Raw genomic sequence first — 23481 nt, 5'->3', positions numbered from 1 at the left:
TAGACTGAGTGAATGTTTCAGGCTGTGAGCATGTGGATTACTTTGTCCTGGCTGGTGTCCAGCCTCTTGTGTGAGCGATTCTCATTTCAGGCAAGTGGGAGAGTATTCCGTCACATTCCTGATTTGTGCCTTGTAGATGGTAGACAGGCTTTGAGGAGTCAGAGGGTGAGTTACTCAATCCTGCAGTGAGTAATTCACCACAGGATTCCTAGCCTTTGACCTACTCTTGTCAACCCACATATATATCTCTGGTCAATGGTAACCCTGATGATGCTGATAGTGAGAATTGAACAGAGAATGCCATTGAATGTCAAGGGGAGATGGTTAGATTCTCTCGTGTGGTGATGGTAATTGCCTGACAGTTGTGTGGCACAAATATTACTTCCAACTTGTCAGCACAAATTTAGGATCATAGAATCCCTACAGTGCAGAAAGAGTTCATTCAGCCCATCAGGTCTGCAACAAATGAGCATCTTACCCAGGCCCTCCCCTATCCCAATAACCCTGTACATTTAAGAACATAAGAAATAAGAACATAAGAAATAGGAGCAGGAGTAGGCCAACTAGCCCTTCGAGCCTGCCCCGCCATTCAATAAGATCATGGCTGATCTGTCGTGGCTCAGTTCCACATTCCCGCCCTCTCCCCATAACCCTTAATCCCCTCTCTTATCAAAAACCCATCAACCCGCGTCTTAAAAATATTTAGCGAGGCAGCCTCCACCACTTCAACGGGCAGAGAATTCCAGAGATTCACCACCCTTTGAGTGAAGAAGTTCCTCCTCAACTCCGTTCTAAACCACTCCCCCCCCCTTTATCTTGAGGCTGTGCCCTCTAGTCCTACTATCCTTTCTGAGCGGGAAGAGTCTCTCCACCTCTATCCTATCCATCCCATTCATCATCTTATATGTCTCAATGAGATCTTCCCTCGTTCTTCTAAACTCTAACGAGTACAAGCCTAGTTTATTCAGCCTCTCCTCGTAGCTCAACCCCCTCAACTCCGGTATCAGCCTAGTAAACCTCCTCTGCACTCCCTCCAAGGCCAAAGTATCCTTGCGCAAGTGCGGCGACCAAAACTGCACACAGTACTCCAGCTGTGGCCTCACCAATGCCCTATACAGCTGCAGCAAGACCTCCCTACTTTTATATTCAATTCCCCTCGCTATGAAGGCCAGCATCCCATTCGCCTTCCTGACCACCTGCTGCACCTGCAAGCTGGGTTTTTGCGACTCATGCACAAGGACCCCGAGGTCCCTCTGCACCGTCGCCTGCTGCAGTTTTTCGCCACGTAAGTAATAATCCTTCCTACCATTATTCCTACCAAAGTGGACCACCTCGCACTTGCCAACATTAAATTCCATTTGCCATTTCCTGGCCCATTTGCCCAGCCTATCTAGATCCTTCTGTAGACTCTCCCCACTCTCCGCACAATTTGCCGTTCCACCAATCTTGGTGTCATTAGCAAATTTCGACACCCTGCACTCGGTTCCCTCCTCCAGATCATCTATATAAATGGTAAATAGCTGAGGCCCCAGCACCGACCCCTGGGGCACTCCACTAGTCACCATCCGCCAATCCGAATAGCACCCATTGACCCCCACTCTCTGCCTCCTATTTGACAACCAGTCCTCAATCCATGCTAACACCCTACCCCCAACTCCATGCCCCCTGACCTTCTGCAATAACCTCTTGTGAGGTACCTTGTCAAACGCCTTCTGAAAATCAAGAAAGACCACATCCACCGGCTCTCCTCTATCCACCGCCCTCGACACATCCTCATAGAACTCCAGTAAATTTGTCAGACACAACTTCCCTTTAACAAAACCGTGCTGCATCTGCTCTATCAAGCAGTTCCCCTCAAGATGCCTCGCTATTTCCTCCTTGATGACGGATTCTAACATTTTACCTACAACAGACGTCAAACTAACCGGCTTATAATTCCCTGCCTTTAGCCTGGCACCCTTCTTAAACAACGGCGTAACATTAGCCGTTTTCCAATCTTCCGGCACTTCCCCGGAATCCAGTGACGTCTGGAAAATAACCACCAAGGCATCCACTATCACCTCCGCCATTTCTTTCAGAACCCTCGGATGCATTCCATCCGGTCCTGGGGACTTGTCCACAATCAGCCCCTCCAGTCTGTCGAGCACCGCCTCTCTAGTAACAGTAATGTCATTGAGACCCTCCAGTCCTACCACCTTTCCATCTCTAACACATAAGAACATAAGAACATAAGAAATAGGAGCAGGAGTAGGCCAACTAGCCCTTCGAGCCTGCCCCGCCATTCAATAAGATCATGGCTGATCTGTCGTGGCTCAGTTCCACTTTCCCGCCCTCTCCCCATAACCCTTAATCCCCTCTCTTATCAAGAACCCATCAACCCGCTTCTTAAAAATATTTAGCAAGGCAGCCTCCACCACTTCAACGGGCAGAGAATTCCAGAGATTCACCACCCTTTGAGTGAAGAAGTTCCTCCTCAACTCCGTTCTAAACCGCCTCCCCTTTATCTTGAGGCTGTGCCCCCTAGTCCTACTGTCTTTTTTGAGCGGGAAGAGTCTCTCCACCTCTATCCTATCCATCCCATTCATCATCTTATACGTCTCAATGAGATCTCCCCTCATTCTTCTAAACTCTAACGAGTACAAGCCTAGTTTATTCAGCCTCTCCTCATAGCTCAACCCCCTCAACTCCGGTATCAGCCTAGTAAACCTCCTCTGCACTCCCTCCAATTTACGTCCTCCTCCGTGAAGACCGAAACAAAAAAGTTATTCAAGACCTCAGCCATATCCCCATCCCCTACCACTAAGTCCCCCTTCTCATCCTCAAGAAGAAACCAGAGCGCTCAGAGGAAACCCACCTGACATGGAGAGAACATGCAAACTCCACACAGTCATCCAAAGCTGGAATTGAACTCGGGTCCCTGACACTGTGGTAGCAGTGATAACCAACCACTGTGCCACCGTGCTGCCCAAGCCTGAATGTTATCCAGTTCTAAGTGCCTATTGACAGAGACTGTTTCAGCTATTGAGGTGTTGCTAATGGTACTGAACTGAAATAATGCAAGGTGACTCGATGTGGCAAATAAAAGGTTTAGTGATGAGAATAAACTATATCAATGAAGTTTTCAACAATCAGTACACGGCTACACCGAACAACATTCTGACTCCAACTGAAACTCTTCAGCCCCAGACCTGCTGTCCTCACTTCCAACTGATCTAGGTTCAGGCACGCCACTGGATTTGACCCAGTCGTGTGGCCCATGAAGGACCACCCCACTACAGGAGCCATGTTACCATACTTCTTCCCCCTGCAAACTGCTTGGACTACCTATACTAAAACAAAACGAAAGGCAGTTAAAATAGACAGACAAACAACAATATTACAGGAGAGACACCAGTTCATAATCTCAGCCTTTCCGGAGACCTCAGACCCTTTTGGAATACTGCAACTCTTGTCAGGGGTTCTTCAGCAGCCGGTGACACTGGATCCACTGATGGAACTGACCATATCTGGAGACAAGCCTTGTGCAGTTCCTTTCTCTGCTGCAGCCAAGCTGTCTTGGCTCCATCATGGAAATGGAACTCTCTTGTTCGGGGGCTGCTACATGTGAACCTGATGTGGGGCTCACTTGCTCGTCTCCTGGAGTTGGTTCCACTCTCTTGCATCAGTGATTGACATGTTTCCTAACTCAGTGACCTTGTGCCTCCACCACCTATGAGACTGGACCTGTCTTCTCTGGCACATTGGCACAGTGGTTAGCACTGCTGCCTCACAGCACCAGGAACCTGGGTTCACTTCTGGTCTTGGGTGACTGTCTGTGTGAAGTTTGCATGTTCTCCCCATGTCTGTGTGGGTTTCCTCCAGGTGCTCCGGTTTCCTCCCACAGCGCAAAGATGTGCAGGTTAGGTGGATTGGCCATGTAAAATTGCCCCTTCTGTGTCCAATGATGTGTTGGTTCGATGGATTAACCATGCTAAATGCATGGTGTTATGGAGATAGAGCAAAGGGGTGGGCCTGAGTCTTTTGGAGAGTCAGTAGAGACTTGATGGACTGAATGGCCTCTTTCTGCACTGTAAGGATTCTATGATTCTAACTTTCCCTGACACCCAGGCAGGTCTGCCATCAAAGTTCCACGTCAACATAAGATTGTCCATATTAAACGACCTGTTCCATTTCTGGCAGTCATGATACTCTTTCTGAGGCTTGTTTAGCCTCCCCCCCTCCGATAAATTTGGGAACACTAAGTCTAAAAGATACGGAGACACCGACCCATCAGTAATTCTTCAGGTGTGACCCCAGCGCTGGTGTGAGGTGTAATGTTGTGGGACAATCACTATGGCAACAGCCTCTGAGCCTGCTTCTTCATGGAAACTTTGAATCCGCACAGCTCGCTCCACCAACCCATTTGAGGCAGGATAGTAGGAGGCTGACCTGACAAATGCCATTAAACTTGACAGAAGCCTGAAGATTGTCAGCTGTGAGTGCCTTCCGTTGTCTGAAACCAACACTTTGGGAAGACCATGAACCACAAAGATCTGCCTCAGTTTATCAACAGTAGAATCATAGAATCCCTATAGTGCAGAAGGAGGCCATTCGGCCCTTTCAGTCTGCACCAACAACAATCCCTCTGTTATCCCACATATTTACCCCACTAATCCCCAAACCTACAAATCCTGGGATATTAAGGGATACTAAGGGGCAATTTCACATGGCCAATCAACCTAACCCACACATCTTTGGAGTGTGGGAGGAAACCTGAGCATCCGGAGGAAACCCATGCAGACACGAGGAGAATGAGCAAACTCCACACAGAGAGTGACCCAAGCTGGGAATCGAACCCAGGTGCCTGGAGCTGTGAGGTAGCAGTGCTAACCCACTGTGACACTGTGCTGCCCCTATAGATGCAGCTGAACATCCAATCATTTGGAATGGACATCTACTAGGATTAGAAACATCTGCCCCAACAAAATCTATGTGAATCCGTGACCACGGACAGTCTGGCCATTCCCGGGGGTGTAGGTTTGCTGTTAGAGGTAATGCTTAGACGTATAAGATGATAAATGGGATGGATAGGATAGAGGTGGAAAGACTCTTACCGCTCAGAAAGGATAGTAGGACTAGGGGGCATAGCCTCAAGATAAAGGGGGGGCGGTTCAGGACAGAGTTGAGGAGGAACTTCTTCACTCAAAGGGTGGTGAATCTCTGGAATTCTCTGCCCGTTAAAGTTGTGGAGGCTGCCTCGCTAAATATTTTTAAGACTCGGGTTGATGATTTTTTGATGAGAGAGGGGATTAAGGGTTATGGGGAGAGGGCAGTAATGTGGAACTGAGATCAGCCATAATCTTGAATGGCAGAGCAGGCTCGGGGGGCTGGTTGGCCTACTCCTGCTCCTATTTCTTATGTACTTATGTGATAAGGTTCACCATGGTATGCTTCTGCAGAAAATGCAGATGTATGGGATTGGTGGTAATTTAGGTACTTGGATCAGGAATTGGTTAGCAGATAGGAGACAGAGGGTGGTGGTTGATGGTAATTATTCATCATGGAGTTCGGTTACGAGTGGTGTGCCTCAGGGATCTGTTTTGGGGCCACTGCTGTTTGTAATCTTTATTAATGATCTGGATGAGGGTATAGTTGGGTGGATTAGTAAGTTTGCTGATGACACCAAAGTCGGAGGTGTGGTAGATTGTGAGGAAGGGTGTCGAAGTTTGCAGGGTGACTTGGACAGGTTGCAGAGCTGGGCTGCGAGGTGGCGGATGGAGTTTAATGCGGAGAAGTGTGAGGTAATCCATTTCGGTAGGAATAACAGATGTGTTGAGTATAGGGCTAACGGGAGGACTTTGAATAGAGTGGAGGAGCAGAGGGATCTAGGTGTATGTGTACATAGATCCCTGAAACTTGGGAATCAAGTAGATAAGGTTGTTAAGAAGGCGTATGGTGTCTTGGCGTTTATTGGTAGGGGGATTGAATTTAGGAGTCGCAGCGTCATGTTGCAACTGTACACAACTCTGGTGCGGCCGCACTTGGAGTACTGTGTGCAGTTCTGGTCCCCACATTACAGGAAGGATGTGGAGGCTTTGGAGAGGGTGCAGAGGAGGTTTACCAGGATGTTGCCTGGTATGCAGGGGAGGTCCTATGAGGAGAGACTGAGGGATTTGGGGTTGTTTTCACTGGAAAGAAGGCGGCTAAGAGGGGATCTTATAGAAACATATAAGATGATTAGAGGTTTGGATAGGGTGGATGGTGATAGCCTGTTTCCTCGGATGGAGAAATCTAGCACGAGGGGGCATGGCTTTAAATTAAGGGGGGGTAGTTATAGGACGGATGTCAGGGGCAGGTTCTTTACCCAGAGGGTGGTGAGGGACTGGAATGCCCTGCCTGCAGCAGTTGTAAATGCGCCTAGTTTGGGGGCGTTTAAGAGATTGGTGGATAGGTTTATGGACGGAAAGGGATTGGTTTAGATTAGTGGGTCAATGTTTTTTTTTAAAAATAAGACTGGTCGGCGCAACATTGTGGGCCGAAGGGCCTGTTCCGCGCTGTAATGTTCTATGTTCTATGTTCTATGGAGGGCACAGCCTCGAGATGGGGGGCTACAGTTTGGAGCGGAGTTGGGGAGGAACTTCTTCGCTCAGGGGTGGTGAATCTCTGAAGTTCTCTGCCAGTTGAGGTGGCGGAGGCTACCTCGCTGAATATGTTTGGGACGAGGGTAGATAGGTTTTTGGTAGGCAAGGGGATTGGGGTTATGGGGGAAAAGTGGAAAGTGGAACTGAGCCACTTCAGATCAGCCATGATCTTATTGAATGGCGGGGCAGGCTCGAAGGGCTAGATGGCCTACTCCTGCTCCTATTTCTTATGTTCTTATGTTCTTATGCTTGCTGAGCTTGAAACTGTTGCACTGCCCAACCATTTGTTTAATTCACTGTCAATGTCAGACATGGATTCTGGCCAACACTTTCATTTTGCTCTGGATTGAATGTACATTGTGAACTCTTAGAGCAGCAACTGGTGCCCAGGGATTGTACAATGCACAGACCCTGCATAATAACATTCCATCTTCACAGGTTATTGTCTGTTTGCAAATATAACTTCATTTGCTCTGCCTAGTTGAAGTGCCACACTGTCAGCATCATTTTCCTGACCCTTGTTAATAGTCTATCTGTTCACAGTTTAATTATAGAGCTGTTGAAGCAGGCACGGTGTTGAGGAAGTGCAGAGGCAATACTGTCTCCTGTGGAGCAGGCAGTGACGGTGTGGCCTACAGTAGTGACATTAAACCCTACAACAGTGACAGTGTGGCCAGTGGCAGCGGTGGTGTGGCCTGCGGCACTGATAGTGTGGCCTGGGGCAGTGACAGTATGGCCTGCAGGAGTGACATTGAATCTTACGGCAGTGATGGTGTGGCCTGCAGTAGTGACATTAAATCCTGCGGCAGTGACAGTGTGGCCTGCAGCAGTAGGAGACAGTTAAATGAACCTGCATTTGAGATGTGTCCAGTCTGTGCTGGAACAGATAGCTGTCTGCTGCCAGCAGCAAGACCCATCTCTGCACCCTGGCCAAGGCTATAGGTAGCACTGGCTTGTCCTCATTGAAAAGTCCCAACAATGACTTATTTTCAATTTGTTTGTGGGACACAGTTGTCGCTGGCTATCCAACATTTATTGCCCATCCTTGTTTGCCTTTGAGAAGGTGGTGGTGAGCTGCCTTCTTGAATCGTAGTTCATGTTCTGTGGGTCATCCCACAATGTCGTTAGGGAGGGAATTTCAGGATTATGACCCAGCGACTGTAAAGGAACGGCGATATATTTCCAAGTCAGGATGGTGAATGATTTGAAGCGGAACCTCCATGTGGTGGTGTTGCCATGTATCTGCTGCCTGTCTGTTACAGTGGTGAAGTACCATCAGTGGGTGTACTGGTGAAATTTCCTCACACTGTACAGGAGTGCCCGGCTTTGTCAATTTGTGAGTACCATTACTCAGTGTCTGACAAAACCTCGAAGCAAATGCAATTGGCTTCTCCGTCCCATCTGCTGTATGGGATAGTACTATTGCAAATACATCACAAGTGACTACATCACAAGGGCTAAAAGAGGACATGAGAAGACTTTGGCTGATAGGATTAAGGAGAATCCTAAGGCGTTCTATAGGTATGTCAAGAACAGAAGGTTGGTCAGGGCAAGATTAGGGCCAGTTACAGACAGCAGGGGGAAGTTGTGTGTGGAACCGGAGGAGATTGGAGAAGTATTGAACCAATATTTCTCTTCGGTGTTCACGCAGGGGGACATGAATATAGCTGAGGAGGACATTGGGTTGCAGGGGTGTAAAATAGACAGTATTACGGTTGATAAAGAGGATGTGCTGGAAATTCTTGAGGGGCTGAAAATAGATAAGTCCCCTGGTCCGGATGGGATCTACCCTAGGATTCTCTGGGAGGCTAGAGAGGTGATTGCAGAGCCTCTGGCTCAGATCTTCAGGTCGTCATTGGTCTCTGGTGTAGTCCCGGAGGATTGGAGGATAGCGAATGTTGTCCCATTGTTTAAGAAGGGGAACAGAGACTTTGCCGGGAATTATAGACCGGTGAGTCTTACTTCTGTTGTGGGCAAGGTTTTAGAAAAAATTATTAGGGATAGGATTTATAGTTATTTGGAGTGTAATGAATTGATTAGAAATAGTCAGCATGGTTTTGTAGCAGGTAGGTCGTGCCTTACTAACCTTATTGAGTTTTTTGAGAAGGTGACCAAAGAGGTGGATGGGGGTAAGGCAGTTGACGTGGTATACATGGATTTTAGTAAGGCGTTCGATAAGGTTCACCATGGTAGGCTTCTGCAGAAAATGCAGATGTATGGGATTGTGGGTAATCTAGGAAGTTGGATCAGGAATTGGCTATCAGATAGGAGACAGAGGGTGGTGGTGGATGGTAAATATTCATCATGGAGTGCAGTTACGAGTGGTGTGCCTCAGGGATCTGTTTTGGGGCCACTGTTGTTTGTAATTTTTATTAATGATCTGGATGAGGGTATAGTTGGGTGGATTAGTAAATTTGCTGATGACACCAAAGTTGGAGGTGTGGTAGATTGTGAGGAAGGGTGTCATAGTCTGCAGGGAGACTTAGATAGGTTGCAGAGCTGGGCCGAGAGGTGGCGGATGGAATTTAATGCGGAGAAGTGTGAGGTAATTCACTTTGGTAGGAGCAACAGATGTGTCGAGTATAGGGCTAACGGGAGGACTTTGAATAGTGTGGATGAACAGAGGGATCTAGGTGTGTGTGTACATAGATCCCTGAAAGTTGGGAATCAAGTAGATAAGGTTGTCAAGAAGGCGTACGGTGTCTTGGCGTTTATTGGTAGGGGGATTGAATTTAGGAGTCGCAGTGTAATGTTGCAACTGTACACTACTCTAGTGCGGCCGCACTTGGAGTACTGTGTACAGTTCTGGTCCCCGCATTACAAGAAGGATGTGGAGGCGTTGGAGAGGGTGCAGAGGAGGTTTACTAGGATGTTGCCTGGTATGGTGGGGAGGTCCTATGAGGAGAGACTGAGGGATCTAGGGTTGTTTTCGTTGGAAAGAAGGCGGCTAAGAGGGGATCTTATTGAAACATATAAGATGATTAGAGGTTTAGATAGGGTGGATAGTGATAGCCTTTTTCCTCGGATGGAGAAAGCTAGCACGAGGGGGCATGGCTTTAAATTAAGGGGGGGTAGCTACAGGACGGATGTCAGGGGTAGGTTCTTTACCCAGCGGGTGGTGAGGGATTGGAATGCCCTGCCTGCTGCAGTTGTAAATGCGTCTAGTTTGGGGGCATTTAAGAGATCTCTGGATAGGTTTATGGACGAAAAGGGATTGGTATAGGCTAGTGGGTCATTGTTTTTGTAACTGGTCGGCGCAACATCGTGGGCCGAAGGGCCTGTTCTGCGCTGTAATGTTCTATGTTCTATGTTCTATGTTCTATGTTCTATTGGCTTGCTTGGGTTAAAATACATGAACAAAGCCAAACCACTTACATCACTGATGCTTGTTAATGTCTGTGTAGAGGGCAGGCAGAATCGTTGATACATTTGACAGAAATCTTTTGCAATAATGGACATTTCCGGGTTCAATTCGATCATATTTGGAATTTAGAAGGATGAGGGGGGATCTTATAGAGACGTATAAGATAATGAAAGGGATGGATAGTGTAGAGGTAGAGAGATTCTTCCCGCTCAGAAAGGACAGCAGGACTTGAGGGCACAGCCTCAAGATAAGGGGGGGACAGTTTAGAACGGAGCTGAGGAGGAACTTCTTCCTCAAAGGGTGGTGAGTCTTTGGAATTCTCTGCCCGTTGAAGTGTGGAGGCTACCTTGCTGAATATATTTAAGTCACGGGTAGATAGGTTTTTGATAGACAGGGGAATTAAGGGTTATGGGGAGAAAGCGGGAAAGTGGAACTGATCCACTTCAGATCAGCCATGATCTTATTGAATGACGGAGCAGGCACAAAGGCTAGATGGCCTACTCCTGCTCCTATTTCTTATGTTCTTATATTCCTCGGTTCCAGCAGCCCTTTAGCAACTTTCTCCTTATCTTTAGGTGGATGCAACCCCTTTGCATCCATTTTGAAACTGAGGTACATAAGCCCCTCAGGTGGAAATGTATATTTCTTTAAATGAGTGCCAGCTTTGTTAAACCTCTTAGTCCTCTTCCAGGTTTGTAGCATCTTCCTCAGAAGATACACCTGTAATTAGTACATCGTTCAAGTATATCACCATGTTGGGGATTCCCTGTAACAGGCTCTCTATAGTGTACTGAAAAATAGCAAAGGCTGACAAGAGACCAAATGGCAGTCAGGTATCCTGATATAACCCCCTTAATCGTAACTGACTTTCTGGATACGTATAACTTAAGTCTACCTTAGTATACTTGAGGCCCTGGCTAAAGTAACATAGAGGTCCTCTATCCTGGGAATGATCCAGCTGGGCTTCTCTCTGTAACATCAGCTTATTGCCCTCACAGATCCTCACACTGCGGTCTGGATTCAGGACAGGGACAATGGGTGTAGCCCATTCTGAGAACTGTACAGGTTTGATGTGCCCAAACAGCATTGTCAGTTTAACCTCCACTTTCTGATGCAATGTGTATGGTACAGGATGAGCTCGGATAAACCTGGGCATAGTCTTGGGATTCAAGTATATTTCAGCTTTTATCCAAACAAGTTCCCTTTTTAAACACTTCCTGACATTCACATAGGAGTTCCAGGAATTCCCCATAAAAATGCCTGGACTCTAACTGAGGTCCTCCTTGCTCCTGACTGGCTCAGGTTTGCGCGCTCACACTCCATTGGCTCCGGCTGTATAAAAGAAGCCACACTACCACATGGACATTGTACAACTGTCAGCAAACAGCTCCATTTCTGACCTACTGATGGAAGGCAAAGCTAATTGATAAAACAGCTGAGGATGGTTTGTCCTAAGACACAATCCTGAGGAATTCTGATCCTGGGAGTCTGATGATTGACTTCCAGCAATCACAACTATCTTCATTTCTACCAGATATGACTATAACCAGCAGAGAATTTACCCTGATTTCCATCGACTCCATTTTGCTCAGGCTCCTTGATGCCTCACTTGGTCAGATGCTGCCTTGATATCAGGGACAGTCACTCTCACCTCATCTCTGGAGTTCAGCTGCTTTGTCCATGTTTGAACCAAGGCTGTAATGAGGTCAGGGCCCCAAACTAAGTGCCTGTGAGCAGGTTATTTAATGTTTAGCTGCCACTTGATAGCACTGCCAATGACACCTTCCATCACTTTGCTGATGATAGGGAAGAGGTTGATGGAATTGGAAAGAGCAGCAAGAAGTCTCAATACCAACCTAAAGGCCAATTGGGACGGGCAATAAATGAGACATTGTCAGTGATGCTGTCACCCTGAGACCTCACAACATCCCAATTTAAATTATATTCAGTATGGGTGAAATCAGTGATGTGCCATTGTTTGTAACGGAGTTTATTTTTACTGTGTTTCCAGATAGTGCTGCTGTCAGCGAGACTCTGAGAGGTTACACTGACACTCAGCTCCGCAAAGTCACTGAATTCTACCGACAGAGAATAGAAGAAGTCATTGAGGGACGTGTGGAAGGTGTCAGCCTGACAATACTAAGTGAAGTAAAGTCGAATGATCGTTGCTATAAGGTATGTAGAATACAAATCCTCAATGTAATCGTCTGCTAATCATTGTTTTAAACAGTACAGATGTTTCAGTACAATAGCTTTCTTTAATGCAGATTTGCCTTTCTGGCAGTTTTGTTCTCTTCTTTCCTGAAGATGTTAGTTTGTCCACATGGTTAACAGATACCTTCGTTCCTCAATAGAGTCGATAATGACAGTGAAGGAGGCATTTTGAATATGGGTGTGTGGGTGTGATTGGGGGTAGGCTGTAGAATAGAAGTGTGTATAACTCACTGATCTCCCATCTTTGGTCGAACAATTGTTGGGTTCACTAACCGCAGCCTGCAACACTGATTGCATTTTAATGATGTTACTGAGGCTGGTAGCCTTGTATCGATCAGATTTAACTGATGGTTATCCTGGGTCTTGGGAAAGCCTCCAGCTGCAGCATGGTGAGGACAGTCAGTGAGATCCAGGGAGCTTTTCAGCACTGCTTGTGGGCCAAGAAGAACAGGAGAGTTTCACCCTAGGCTCCCAAACCAGGCCACAGTGACCTCCTAACCCTCACCCTTCTCCTCCTTTAGAATCGGCTGCCTCTTCTCCACCGTGCAGTCCAAGACCAACCTCTTTCCCTTTACTATATCATCATTCCTGAAGAGACAGTTAAAGTGTGAAAAGAATGGACTCTCGAAATAAACCCATCAAAAACATTTCACTTTCTATTCTTGCTGTAACAATCAAACCACACCAATGTAACTCAAATATTAATTAACAAGTGAATAATACTTCAATCAAAATTCAAATTTCAATCAAAACATTTCATTCCAAACAGCAAAAAGAATTTCATAAAATTGCAAGCACTCAGCATTAAATATAACTGGCATTGATTTCAGCTCCCCAGTCTCTCAGTCCTCTGTATTCCCCAGATGGTGATTCAGTTCCTTTATTCATACAGGTCGTTGGCGCAAAGTCCCTTCCAGTTTCTGTCTTTTCCCAGTCGCTTTCACAGCGATCCCCAAAATCTCTCTGATTGGCTCCAAAATCAATTTTTTGGCTCTCCTTTGACCATCCACTCACAGCTTCACTGTTTCCCTGTCTAACTGTTCCTTTTCTCCTGACCTGTGGGGGAATAAAAACAGGCCCAGGCCGATTCCTATCTAATTTTCAATCCCGTGCAGCCTTATCTTTTGCACGAATGTGCTGTGTTCCTCTATCATTGAGGATGGGGAACTTTGTGGAGCCTCCTCCTCCAGTGAGTTGTTTAATTGTCCACCACCGTTCATGAACGAATATAGCCGGATGGCAAGGCTTATATCTGATTCCTTGGTGTTTGGATCACTTAGGTCTTTATTTAGCATGAGGCTTACACTGTTTAGTGTGGATGTAGTCCTGTTCTGTAGCCTCACCAGATTACCACCTCATTTTTAGGTGTGCTTGGTGCCGTCACAGCATTCCTTCCTGCGCTCCTCTGCAGCTGTATAGGGCATTGGTGAGGCCGCAGCTGGAGTACTGTGTGCAGTTTTGGGCGCCGCACCTGCGCAAGGATATTTTGGCCTTGGAGGGAGTGCAGAGGAGGTTTACTAGGCTGATACCGGAGTTGAGGGGGCTGAGCTATGAGGAGAGGCTGAATAAACTAGGCTTGTACTCGTTAGAGTTCAGAAGAATGAGGGGAGATCTCATTGAGACGTATAAGATGATGAATGGGATGGATAGGATAGAGGTGGAGAGACTCTTCCCGCTCAAAAAAGACAGTAGGACTAGGGGGCACAGCCTCAAGATAAAGGGGGGGCGGTTTAGAACGGAGTTGAGGAGGAACTTCTTCACTCAAAGGGTGGTGAATATCTGGAATTCTCTGCCCGTTGAAGTGGTGGAGGCTGCCTCGCTAAATATTTTTAAGAAGCGGGTTGATGGGTTTTTGATAAGAGAGGGGATTAAGGGTTATGGGGAGAGGGCGGGAAAGTGGAACTGAGCCACGACAGATCAGCCATGATCTTATTGAATGGCGGGGCAGGCTCGAAGGGCCAGATGGCCTACTCCTGTTCCTATTTCTTATGTTCTTATGTTAACACTTTGTCTGATGGTAATGGTACAGTTGGAGGAGATGCTGGGAGATGGGATTACAGATTATGGTTGATAGCAGGTTGAGCTGCTGATGCCACATGGGTGCCTAATTCGAAACTTTATCTTCAATCCACTCTAACGAATGCTTATGTCACGAAGCATAATGATCTTCACAGACTGATGATGGCAGTCACTCCTACCTGTACCGTCATGGATAGAAGCATTGCAGCTAGATTGGTGAGGATGAAGCCTTGTTTGTTCCCTGAGCCTGCCACAGACCCAGGCTAGCAGCTCTATCATTTAGGGCTCAGTCAGTGAGGATGAAGCCTGTTTGTTCCCCCATCCTGCCACAGACCCAGGCTAGCAGCTCTGTCATTTGGATTCAGTCAGTAATGGTGCTACCCAGCCACTCTTGCTGACGGACATTGAAGTCTCCCAGCCAGAGAACACTCTGTGCCATTGCCACCCTCAGCGCTTCCTCCAAGTGATATTCAACATGGAGGAATACTTATTCATCAGCTGACAAGAGCATTGAGGGCAGTAAGGAATAAACAGCAACAGTATTCCTTGCCTATGTTTGACCCGATGTCAGAGCTTCATGTGGTCCAGAGTCAAGGTTGAGGAGTCCCAGGGCAAGTCCTCCTGACCACTGTATACCTGGGTATTCACTCACTCACTCGACAGTGCAGTCACTCAATGCACTAGTCATATTACACAGAGTTACACCACACACCGGGAGACTCTGTTAAATACTTGTCTGTTGCATCTCAACAATAATTAATTGTTTATCCACCCAGCAATTGGGCCATAATTTCATGCTTCATTTTTGAAAGAATTTCTCTCAATTCTGGCTCACTGCACTCAGCTGAAGAAGGAGCGACACTCTGAAAGCTTGTGCTACCAGATAAACCTGTTGGTCTTTAATCTGGTGTTGAGAGAGTTCTTACTGTGCTTATCCCAGTCCAATGCCAGCATCTCCACATCCTCACTACACTCACTCAGACCAAATAATGACCAGAGATTTCCTGACCCTCATGGTGATGATTAGCCTGTTATTTTCCAGGAAATCCAACAGCTGGCGAGAGACGGGCGTCAACGGGAAGCTTCCAAACTTCTCCTGGATACTGTGATGGAGACTGGAGCTCAGGCAGCGAGAGCAATGTGGGAAGGCTTTGTAAAGATGATGCCTAATTATCCAAAACTGAGAAAGATACTGCAAGAGATTGAAAATAAAGGTGTGAAGTAACACTCAATGTACTCAAGTTTAAGATGAGAATATTCAGTATTCTGTTTATACATGGAAAAAATGTGAATTGTAAATAATGGAACTTATTTTAATAGGAGCCAATCTACCAATGGAAGTGAGGCAGAGTCAAATGGAATCCAGAGTGTCCAATTATCTGAAAGGTAAAACTGCAGAAAAGCATTGGTTCCCTGAGAATGATCTCCAACTAGCAAACTGTGAGACTCAATGTGTTCCAGTTTCTTGTACCACGGGGCAATGGCCTTCTCTGGTTCTCCGACTTCCCCTCAACATCTTAAACTCTGATAAATCAAACCCTTTAACCTTCTAAATTGCAGAGAGTTCATTCCTAGTTTGTGTAACCTCGCCTCGTAATTGAACCCTTGGAGTACGCAAATCATTCTGCTAAATCTACTCCCTCCAAGGCCAATATATTCTTCAGCTTACAGTTCTCTACCTGTGGTCTAACCAGGGTTTTGAGTAACTGATGGTTTTGACCAACTTGTATTCTAGTTTTCAAGGCCAACATTTCATTAGCCTTTCGGATTATTTTCTGTCCCTGTTCTATTATATCCTAGCTATGACTGTGACACTAAATTCTGCACTCTCTCCTTCCTATGTCTATGTACGGAATGCTTTGTTTGTACAGCATGAACGAAACAATACTTTTCACTGTATGTTAAAAAATGTGGCAATAAATAAATCAAATCAAAGATCATAGAATCCCTATAGTGCAGAAGGAGGCCATTCGGCCCATTGAGCCTGCACCTACAACAATCTCACCCAGAGCTTATCCCTGTAACCCCACAAATTGACCCTGATAATCCCCCGGCACTAAGGGGCAATTTAGCATGGTCAAACAACCTAATCACACATCTTTGGAGTGTAGGGAGAAACCGGAGCACCCGGAGGAAACCCACACAGACACAGGGAGCATGTGCAAACTCCACACAATCGCTCAAGGCTCGAATCGAACTGGGGTCTCTGGTGCTGAGAGACCACAGTACAAACCACTGTGTCACCCATGTTATACTATTCTACTCTGTGTTATACTATTGATAACAATTTCAATTTTCATTTCAGAAATCCAGGTGCAACACAAAAAATTCCTTCATGAAAAGAGTGAGAATCTACTGATCAATGTCATTGGTGGGAAAAAGTTTAAAATCCCCCTGAAAGATCAATATACCGAACAGATCATCATTGTTTCAGACCCTGATCAGAATGTTTCAAGACTTGATCTAACAGTAAGAGGGAAAAGGCGTGAGGAAGGTCAGAGGAAGATGATCAAAACACACAGGGAACCAGTGGGAATCGGTCAGCTCTTCAGGAGCAGTTTTGGGAAAAGCAGCCTGTCTGGGACTACGGTGGTCAGTGGTGCTGCTGGAATTGGGAAGACCACCATGATCCAGAAGATTGTCTGTGACTGGGTGGACGGGAAAATATATCCACAGTTCCAGTTTGTGTTCCTCTTTAGATTTCGAGACCTCAACAACATTAAAGGCAAAACGAGTATCAAGAAACTGATCCTGGATTCATATCCTCACTTTGGGAATGAGATTGAACATCTCTGGGAGGATCCACAGGGATTGCTCTTTATATTGGACAGTTTAGAGGAGTTTAAGGAGAAGATCGATTTCACAAACTCAAAGAGAAACTCACTCCCTGAGCACCAGTGTTTCCACCCAGACTGTGAATGTGAAGTGTCTGATATTGTACGCTGTCTGATCCAACAGAAAGTATTGAAAGGCTGTTCAGTGCTGGTCACAACCCGCCCGACTGAACTGGAGTCACTGAGAGAGGCTGAGATTAATCTGTGGGCAGAGATTGTGGGCTTCTTAAAGGAGCAGCGCAAGGAGTACTTTCAGAAATACTTTGGAGATCAGAGCCTGGCAGAAGCAGCTTTCACCTATGTGGAACAGAATGACATCCTGTACTCCATGTGTGACAACCCCTCCTATTGCAGAATCATCTGTTACTCACTGGCTCCAGGATTGAGACAAATGCAGGGGACATGGGAAATTCTCCCTGCAACAGTTACTCAGATATTTGCAACTTACATCTCAAATATTTTTAAAAACCATGAATTCAACATTTATAAACATCATGATCTCAGTCCTGAACAAATTCGTGACCTGGTAATTAAAGCTGGTAAAATGGCCCACATGGGAATCTGTGATAATATCATCCATTTTAATGAGAAGCAGTTAAATAATTTCGGATTGGAGCGATCACACACCTTGCCAGGGTTTCTGATAGAATATCTCAACACAGATATGTCTCAACCCATCTTCTCATTCATTCACATCACCCTCCAGGAGTTTGTAGCAGCTCTGGCTAAATACCTGACTGTGGATCCACAGAATCTGACACAGCTCCTGGATTCTGCTGCTGAGCGTGGTGACAGATCCAGGACATTCCTCCGATTTATGGTCGGTCTCTCCTCGTCAGTTTCAGCTCGGATACTCGGAGACATCCTGGGACCCCTTCCTTATCAGACCATCTGCAGAGTGACTGACTGGGTGAAGGAACAAACTGAGAACAACCTAAGCAATACCCGGAACAATCTCAACACACAAAGTGAAGGCAGTAGCAGCAGCAAGTTGTTGGAATCACTCTATTATCTGTTTGAGTTACAGAACACAGAGTTAATGCGGAACACTGTGGGATCGGGAGGAATACTCGCACTGGGTCATGACTCTCCCGACAGTGCAATCCGACTGACACCTACGGACTGCTCTGTGCTGGCGGCTGTCATTAGTCACTGGGATGAAATACTGGAGCTTAACCTCAATAACTGCTGCCTGGGAACTGAAGGGATCCAGAGACTGGCACCTGTTCTACACAAATGCAAACAGCTCAGGTATGTCCGTAGATTATTCGCCCACTCTTGCTTCAGTCATTTGATTTTCTGGTTTTTCTCCTTTCCTGTTTCCTAATCTCCTTCCTTCTCAGGATCTATCACTCCCCTATCAGGAAGAGATCTGTGTGTAAATTGTGTGAAGTCAGATTTTTCATACCCATATTACAGGTGAAAAGCAGGGAGTGAATTTCTTTCTCGAGGTAATGGTTTTAAGGAGCTTACTTTGATCTGAAAGGTCATTGAGGAAGCAATGACTGAGACACAGAGAATCTCCTGATCAGCACTCTCACCATTTGGGTATGAGTCTATCAGCAATCCTGAACTGTTGTCCTTCCCTTTCCTTCCAAACGACATTGTGCCTCGACTCCATTGGTCCTTCAGGTACCAGATTGGCTAACCTGCCAAGGTAAAGATTCTGGGGGTGAAAGTCAAAGAATTCTCAGTGCTGAATTCACATAAAAACTGGAGTAACCCCACTGATTTTCTTCACATGATTTTCAGAATGAATCTCCCACACTCTGAGCACCGTAGATTCACACGGAAAATCAGTGAGGGGGCCTATTCCCACTGGAGAGGTCAGCAGCACTGTGCTGAGCAGGTCACTGCAAATGTGCCAATCTATCAGTGCCAAGATTGGCACACGGAGTGGCCTTGCATTACCAGCCTGCCGACTGCTGACCAGCTCAATCCCTGGCCAGCCCCGGGACCCTGCATCACTGCCACTCCGATACCCCCCCACCCTCAGGCACTTGCCTCCCGACCTCTCCTGGCCAGCCCTGATGTTCCACCAGAGCCCCCCCCCGCCCCCCCCCCCCAACCCCTGCTCCCCCCACCCGGCCCGATCACCATTTCCCCCTCTCCCCAGCTGCCCCAACCTGCTCCCTCTCCTGATTCCCCCCTCATCAAGATGGCCAGCCCTGATCAACGTCCTTCTTCCCTCTGTCCGTAATCCTTTTGCAGCGTGGCAGCAGGATACCCTGACCCACCGATCACCCCTGTCAAAATCTCAACTTCCCAGTTTGAATTTAACACAAGCACACATTAACATAAGATAGATAATCGACAAATTGTCTTTATTTTACTTGCTCCCAGGGGAATCAATTCCCGTCACAATGGGCCAGAGACACCACTTCACCAGACAAAGAAAATCATCCTGGTTTGTACTATTCTGCAGCTTACAGTCAGTTTCTCACAATCCAATCAAAAGTGTTACAAATGACATCCTTTACATATTGATCTAATGGAAAAAGTGCTGAACAACCCTGATCCACGAGATCATAATACCTCGTGGGTACCTCAATAAATCATCCCGAAGCCTGTCCTCTAATCTCTTAGTCAGATATCATGTCTCTATTTTGATAGCAGCCTCACAAAGCATCTTTACTAAAACAGTCTCACATGGGCATCCTTTAATAGATAAAGGGGGGGGTCTACAAAAGCCATGAACATTTTATGGCCTTGTCAGTGAAATGAAGTTAACTGAATCTCTAAGGGATGTGCCTTCAGGATATTCCCCAGTTATAGCCCTAAGTCATAGAGGTTTACAACATGGAAACAGGCCCTTCAGCCCAATTTGTCCATGCCACACTTTTTTTTTGAAACCCCTAAGTTAATCCCAACTGCCCGCGTTTGGCCCATATCCCTCTATACCCATCGTTGCCATGTAACTATCTAAATGCTTTTTAAAAGATAAAATTGTATTCATCTCTACTACTACCTCTGGCAGCTTGTTCCAGATACTCACCACCCTCTGTGTGAAAAAATTGTCCCTCTGGACTCTTTTGTATCTCTTCCCTCTCACCTTAAACCTATGCCCTCTAGTTTTAGATTCCCCTACCTTTGGGAAAAGATATTGACTATCTAGCTGATCTGTGCCCCTCTTTATTGTATAGACCTCTATAAGATTGCCCCTCAGCCTCCTGTGCTCCAGAGGAAAAACATCCCAGTCTATCCAGCCTCTCCTTATAACTCAATCCATCAAGTCCCGGTAGCATCCTAGTAAATCTTTTCTGCACTCTTTCTAGTTTAATAATATCCCTTCTGCGATAGGGTGACCAGAACTTTACAAGTGACCACAGCATTCCAAGTGTTGCCTCACCAATGCCTTGTACAACTTTAACAAGACGTCCCAACTCCTGTCTTCAATGTTCTGACCGATGAAACCAAACATGCTGAATGCCTTCTTCACCACTCTGTCCACCTGTGACTCCACTTTCAAGGAGCTATGAATATGTACCCCTAGATCTCTTTGTTCTGTAACTGTCCTCAATGCCCTCCCATTAACTGAGTAAGTCCTGCCCTGGTTCCATCTACCAAAATACATCACCTCGCATTTGTCTAAATTGAACTCCATCTGCCATTCGTCAGCCCACTGGCCCAACTAACCAAGATCCCATTGCAATTGGAAATAACTTTCTTCACTGTCCACCATACCACCAAACTTAGTGTCATCTGCAAACTTACTAACCATGCCTCCTATATTCTCATCCAAATCATTAATATAAATGACAAATAACAGTGGGCCTGATCTCTGAGGCACACCGCTGGTCACAGGCCTCCAGTTTGAAAAAAAACTCTCTACAACCGCTCTCTGGCTTCTGTCAAGAAGCCAATTTTGTATCTATTTAGATACCCTGGATCCCGTAAGATTTAACTTTATGCAACAACCTACCATGCAGAAAGATCTTGCTAAAGTCCATGTAGACAACATCAACTGCATTGCCCTCATCTACCTTCTTGGTCACCCCTTCAAAAAACTCAATTAAATTTGTGAGACATAATTTTCCACTCACAAAGCCATGCTGACTGTCTCTAATCAGTCTTTGCATCTCTAAATGCCTGTAGATCCTGTCTCTCAATATACATTCCAACAATTTACCCATCACAGATGTCAGGCTCACTGGCCTGTACTTCCTAGGCTTTTCCCGGCAGCTTTTTTTAAACAAAGACACAACATGTGCACTCTCCAATCTTCAGGCACCTCACCCGTGACTATTGATGATTCAAATATCTCGGCTAGAAGACCCGCAATTTCCTCTTTAGCCTCCCACAATGTCCTGGGATACATCTCATCAGGTCCCAGAGATTTATCTACCTTGATGCACTTTAAGACTTCCAGCACCTCCTTCTCTGTAATATGTACACTCCTCAAGACATCACTATTTATTTCCCCATGTTTTGTTTATCGCCAACTTAATGAAACACAGGTGTATACTGCTTATCAATTCAATGACTGAGCTTTTTATCATTACCTACAGTTTCAATCATTGTTACCATCTTGTCAGTTCCAATTAAGTCCCCTCCCATAACTTTTTCATTAGCAAAGACATTAATATCTTTCTGACTCTGTTTTGATTACAAACTGTGAAGGCAGCTTCATTAAAACTCACTTTTGTATCAGTTGTTTCTGATAAAGTTTCTAGTGAGGCAATTAAATCTCCTTTATGGCCCTGTGATTCCAATAGTTTGGTGCTTTAAAGGAATGTATCTAATGTGTTTAGTATCAAAGAGGCACTCGTGCATCAAAGTTTCTTTGTTTAATTTCTAAAATACACAGAAGACATATATTTATATGTATGGACTAATTAAAGGTGTAACATGTACCTTTAAAACTACAAAGTATTTAAAACACCTCATTACAATTACTAACGGACTGGTTGCCCATTGAGAAAGTTAATTCTACATCTAAGTTAATTAAACAAAAACCCCGAATAGATTCCCACCTCCTCTAACCGAATTATAAGTGTGTGGGAAGTTTTTTTTTGTTGTTTTTCTTTTCTGCTGGAAATTGTTTCAGGGATGGCAGTTCAGGCAGTAAGCTGCACGTCCTGTGGTATGTATGTGGTGAGGGACATCAGTAGTGTTTCTGCTGATTTTACCTGTAGGAAGTGTATACAATTGCAGCTTCTGGAGAAGCGTGTTAAGGAGCTGGAGTTGGAATTGGAGGAACTCCGGATAATTCTGGAGGCTGAGGCAGACATAGATAGGAGTTACAAGGAGATAGTCACTCCTAGAAATGAGTCTTGGGTAACTGCCAGGAAGAGGGGAAAGAAGCAATTGGGGGGACAATCCCCTGGGGCTGTTCCCCTCCAAAATAGGTTTTCTGTCCTGGAGCCTACAGTTGAGGAGGAATCAACTGGAGATTGCCAAAGGGAGCAGGTCTCTGGAGGTGAGCCTGTTGTGAAGGCTCAGGTGGTTAGGGGATGTAAAAGATTGGGCCTAGTGATTGGGGACTCTGCAGTTAGGGGGACGGATAGGAGAGTCAGAGGTAATGGTAGGGACTCAGGGCTGGCGTGTTGCCTCCCAGGGGCTGGGGTCCGGGATGTTTCAGAGAGGGTGTTCAGGACTCTTAAGGGTGAGGGGGATCAACCCCAAGTCATAGTTCATGTGGGGACGCATGACATAGGGAGGTTAAGGGAAGGGGATATTAAGCAGAAATTTATGGAGTTGGGGTGGAAACTTAAGGCCAAGTCGGACAGGGTGGTTATCTCGGGACTCTTGCCTGTGCCACGGGATAGTGTAGAGCGGAACAGAGAGGGGGAAAGTTTGAACTCGTGGCTGAGGGGATGGTGCAGGAGGGAGGGGTTCAGGTTCTTGAGCAATTGGGGCTCATTCTGGGGAAGGTGAGACCTCTACAGGAGTGATGGTCTACACCTGAATCAGAGGGGAACCAATATCTTGGGGGGAAAATTTGCTAAGGCTATGCAGGGGGGTTTAAACTGATTCAGAGGGGGGGTGGGATCCTGAGTAGCGGGGGTGAAAGTGAGGGGGGCATAGATGGGGACTGCAATGCACGGCATCGTGGGGGTGAAGCGGAGCAGGGTTTGAAATGTGTATACTTTAATGCGAGGAGTATTCGCAATAAAGTGGATGAACTTGCAGCATGGATCAGTACCTGGGACTTTGATGTTGTGGCCATTTCAGAGACATGGATAGAGCAGGGTCAGGAATGGTTGTTGCAGGTTCCGGGGTTCAAATGCTTCAGTCGGAGTAGAGAAGGAGGTAGAAGGGGGGGAGGGGTGGCATTATTAGTCAAGGATTGTATCACGGTGTCAGAGAGGAAGTTTGATGAGGACTTGTCTGTTGAGGTAGTATGGGCTGAGGTTAGAAATAGGAGAGGAGAGGTCACCCTGTTGGGAGTCATTTATAGACCTCCTAAAAGTTCTAGAGAGGTTGAGGA

At 46.1% G+C, this 23481-nt stretch overlaps 1 protein-coding gene across 1 annotated transcript in view; it reads left to right on the top strand.

Moving 5' to 3' along the window:
* LOC145338626 (NACHT, LRR and PYD domains-containing protein 3-like) overlaps positions 1–23481 on the top strand; it is a 45002-nt gene that overhangs the window by 3334 nt on the left and 18187 nt on the right. Inside the window, exons 2-5 of the mRNA XM_080183002.1 lie at positions 11996–12159; positions 15260–15431; positions 15538–15603; positions 16523–18302. Of these exons, the coding sequence (XP_080039128.1) occupies positions 11996–12159; positions 15260–15431; positions 15538–15603; positions 16523–18302 (2182 nt within the window). The remainder of the gene's footprint in view (positions 1–11995; positions 12160–15259; positions 15432–15537; positions 15604–16522; positions 18303–23481) is intronic.

This window comes from Carcharhinus amblyrhynchos, unplaced genomic scaffold (genome assembly GCF_965287045.1).
Source record: "Carcharhinus amblyrhynchos unplaced genomic scaffold, sCarAmb.v2.hapA chromosome_111, whole genome shotgun sequence".
Lineage (NCBI taxonomy): Eukaryota > Metazoa > Chordata > Chondrichthyes > Carcharhiniformes > Carcharhinidae > Carcharhinus > Carcharhinus amblyrhynchos.
This window is presented reverse-complemented; position numbering and strand designations above follow the sequence as displayed.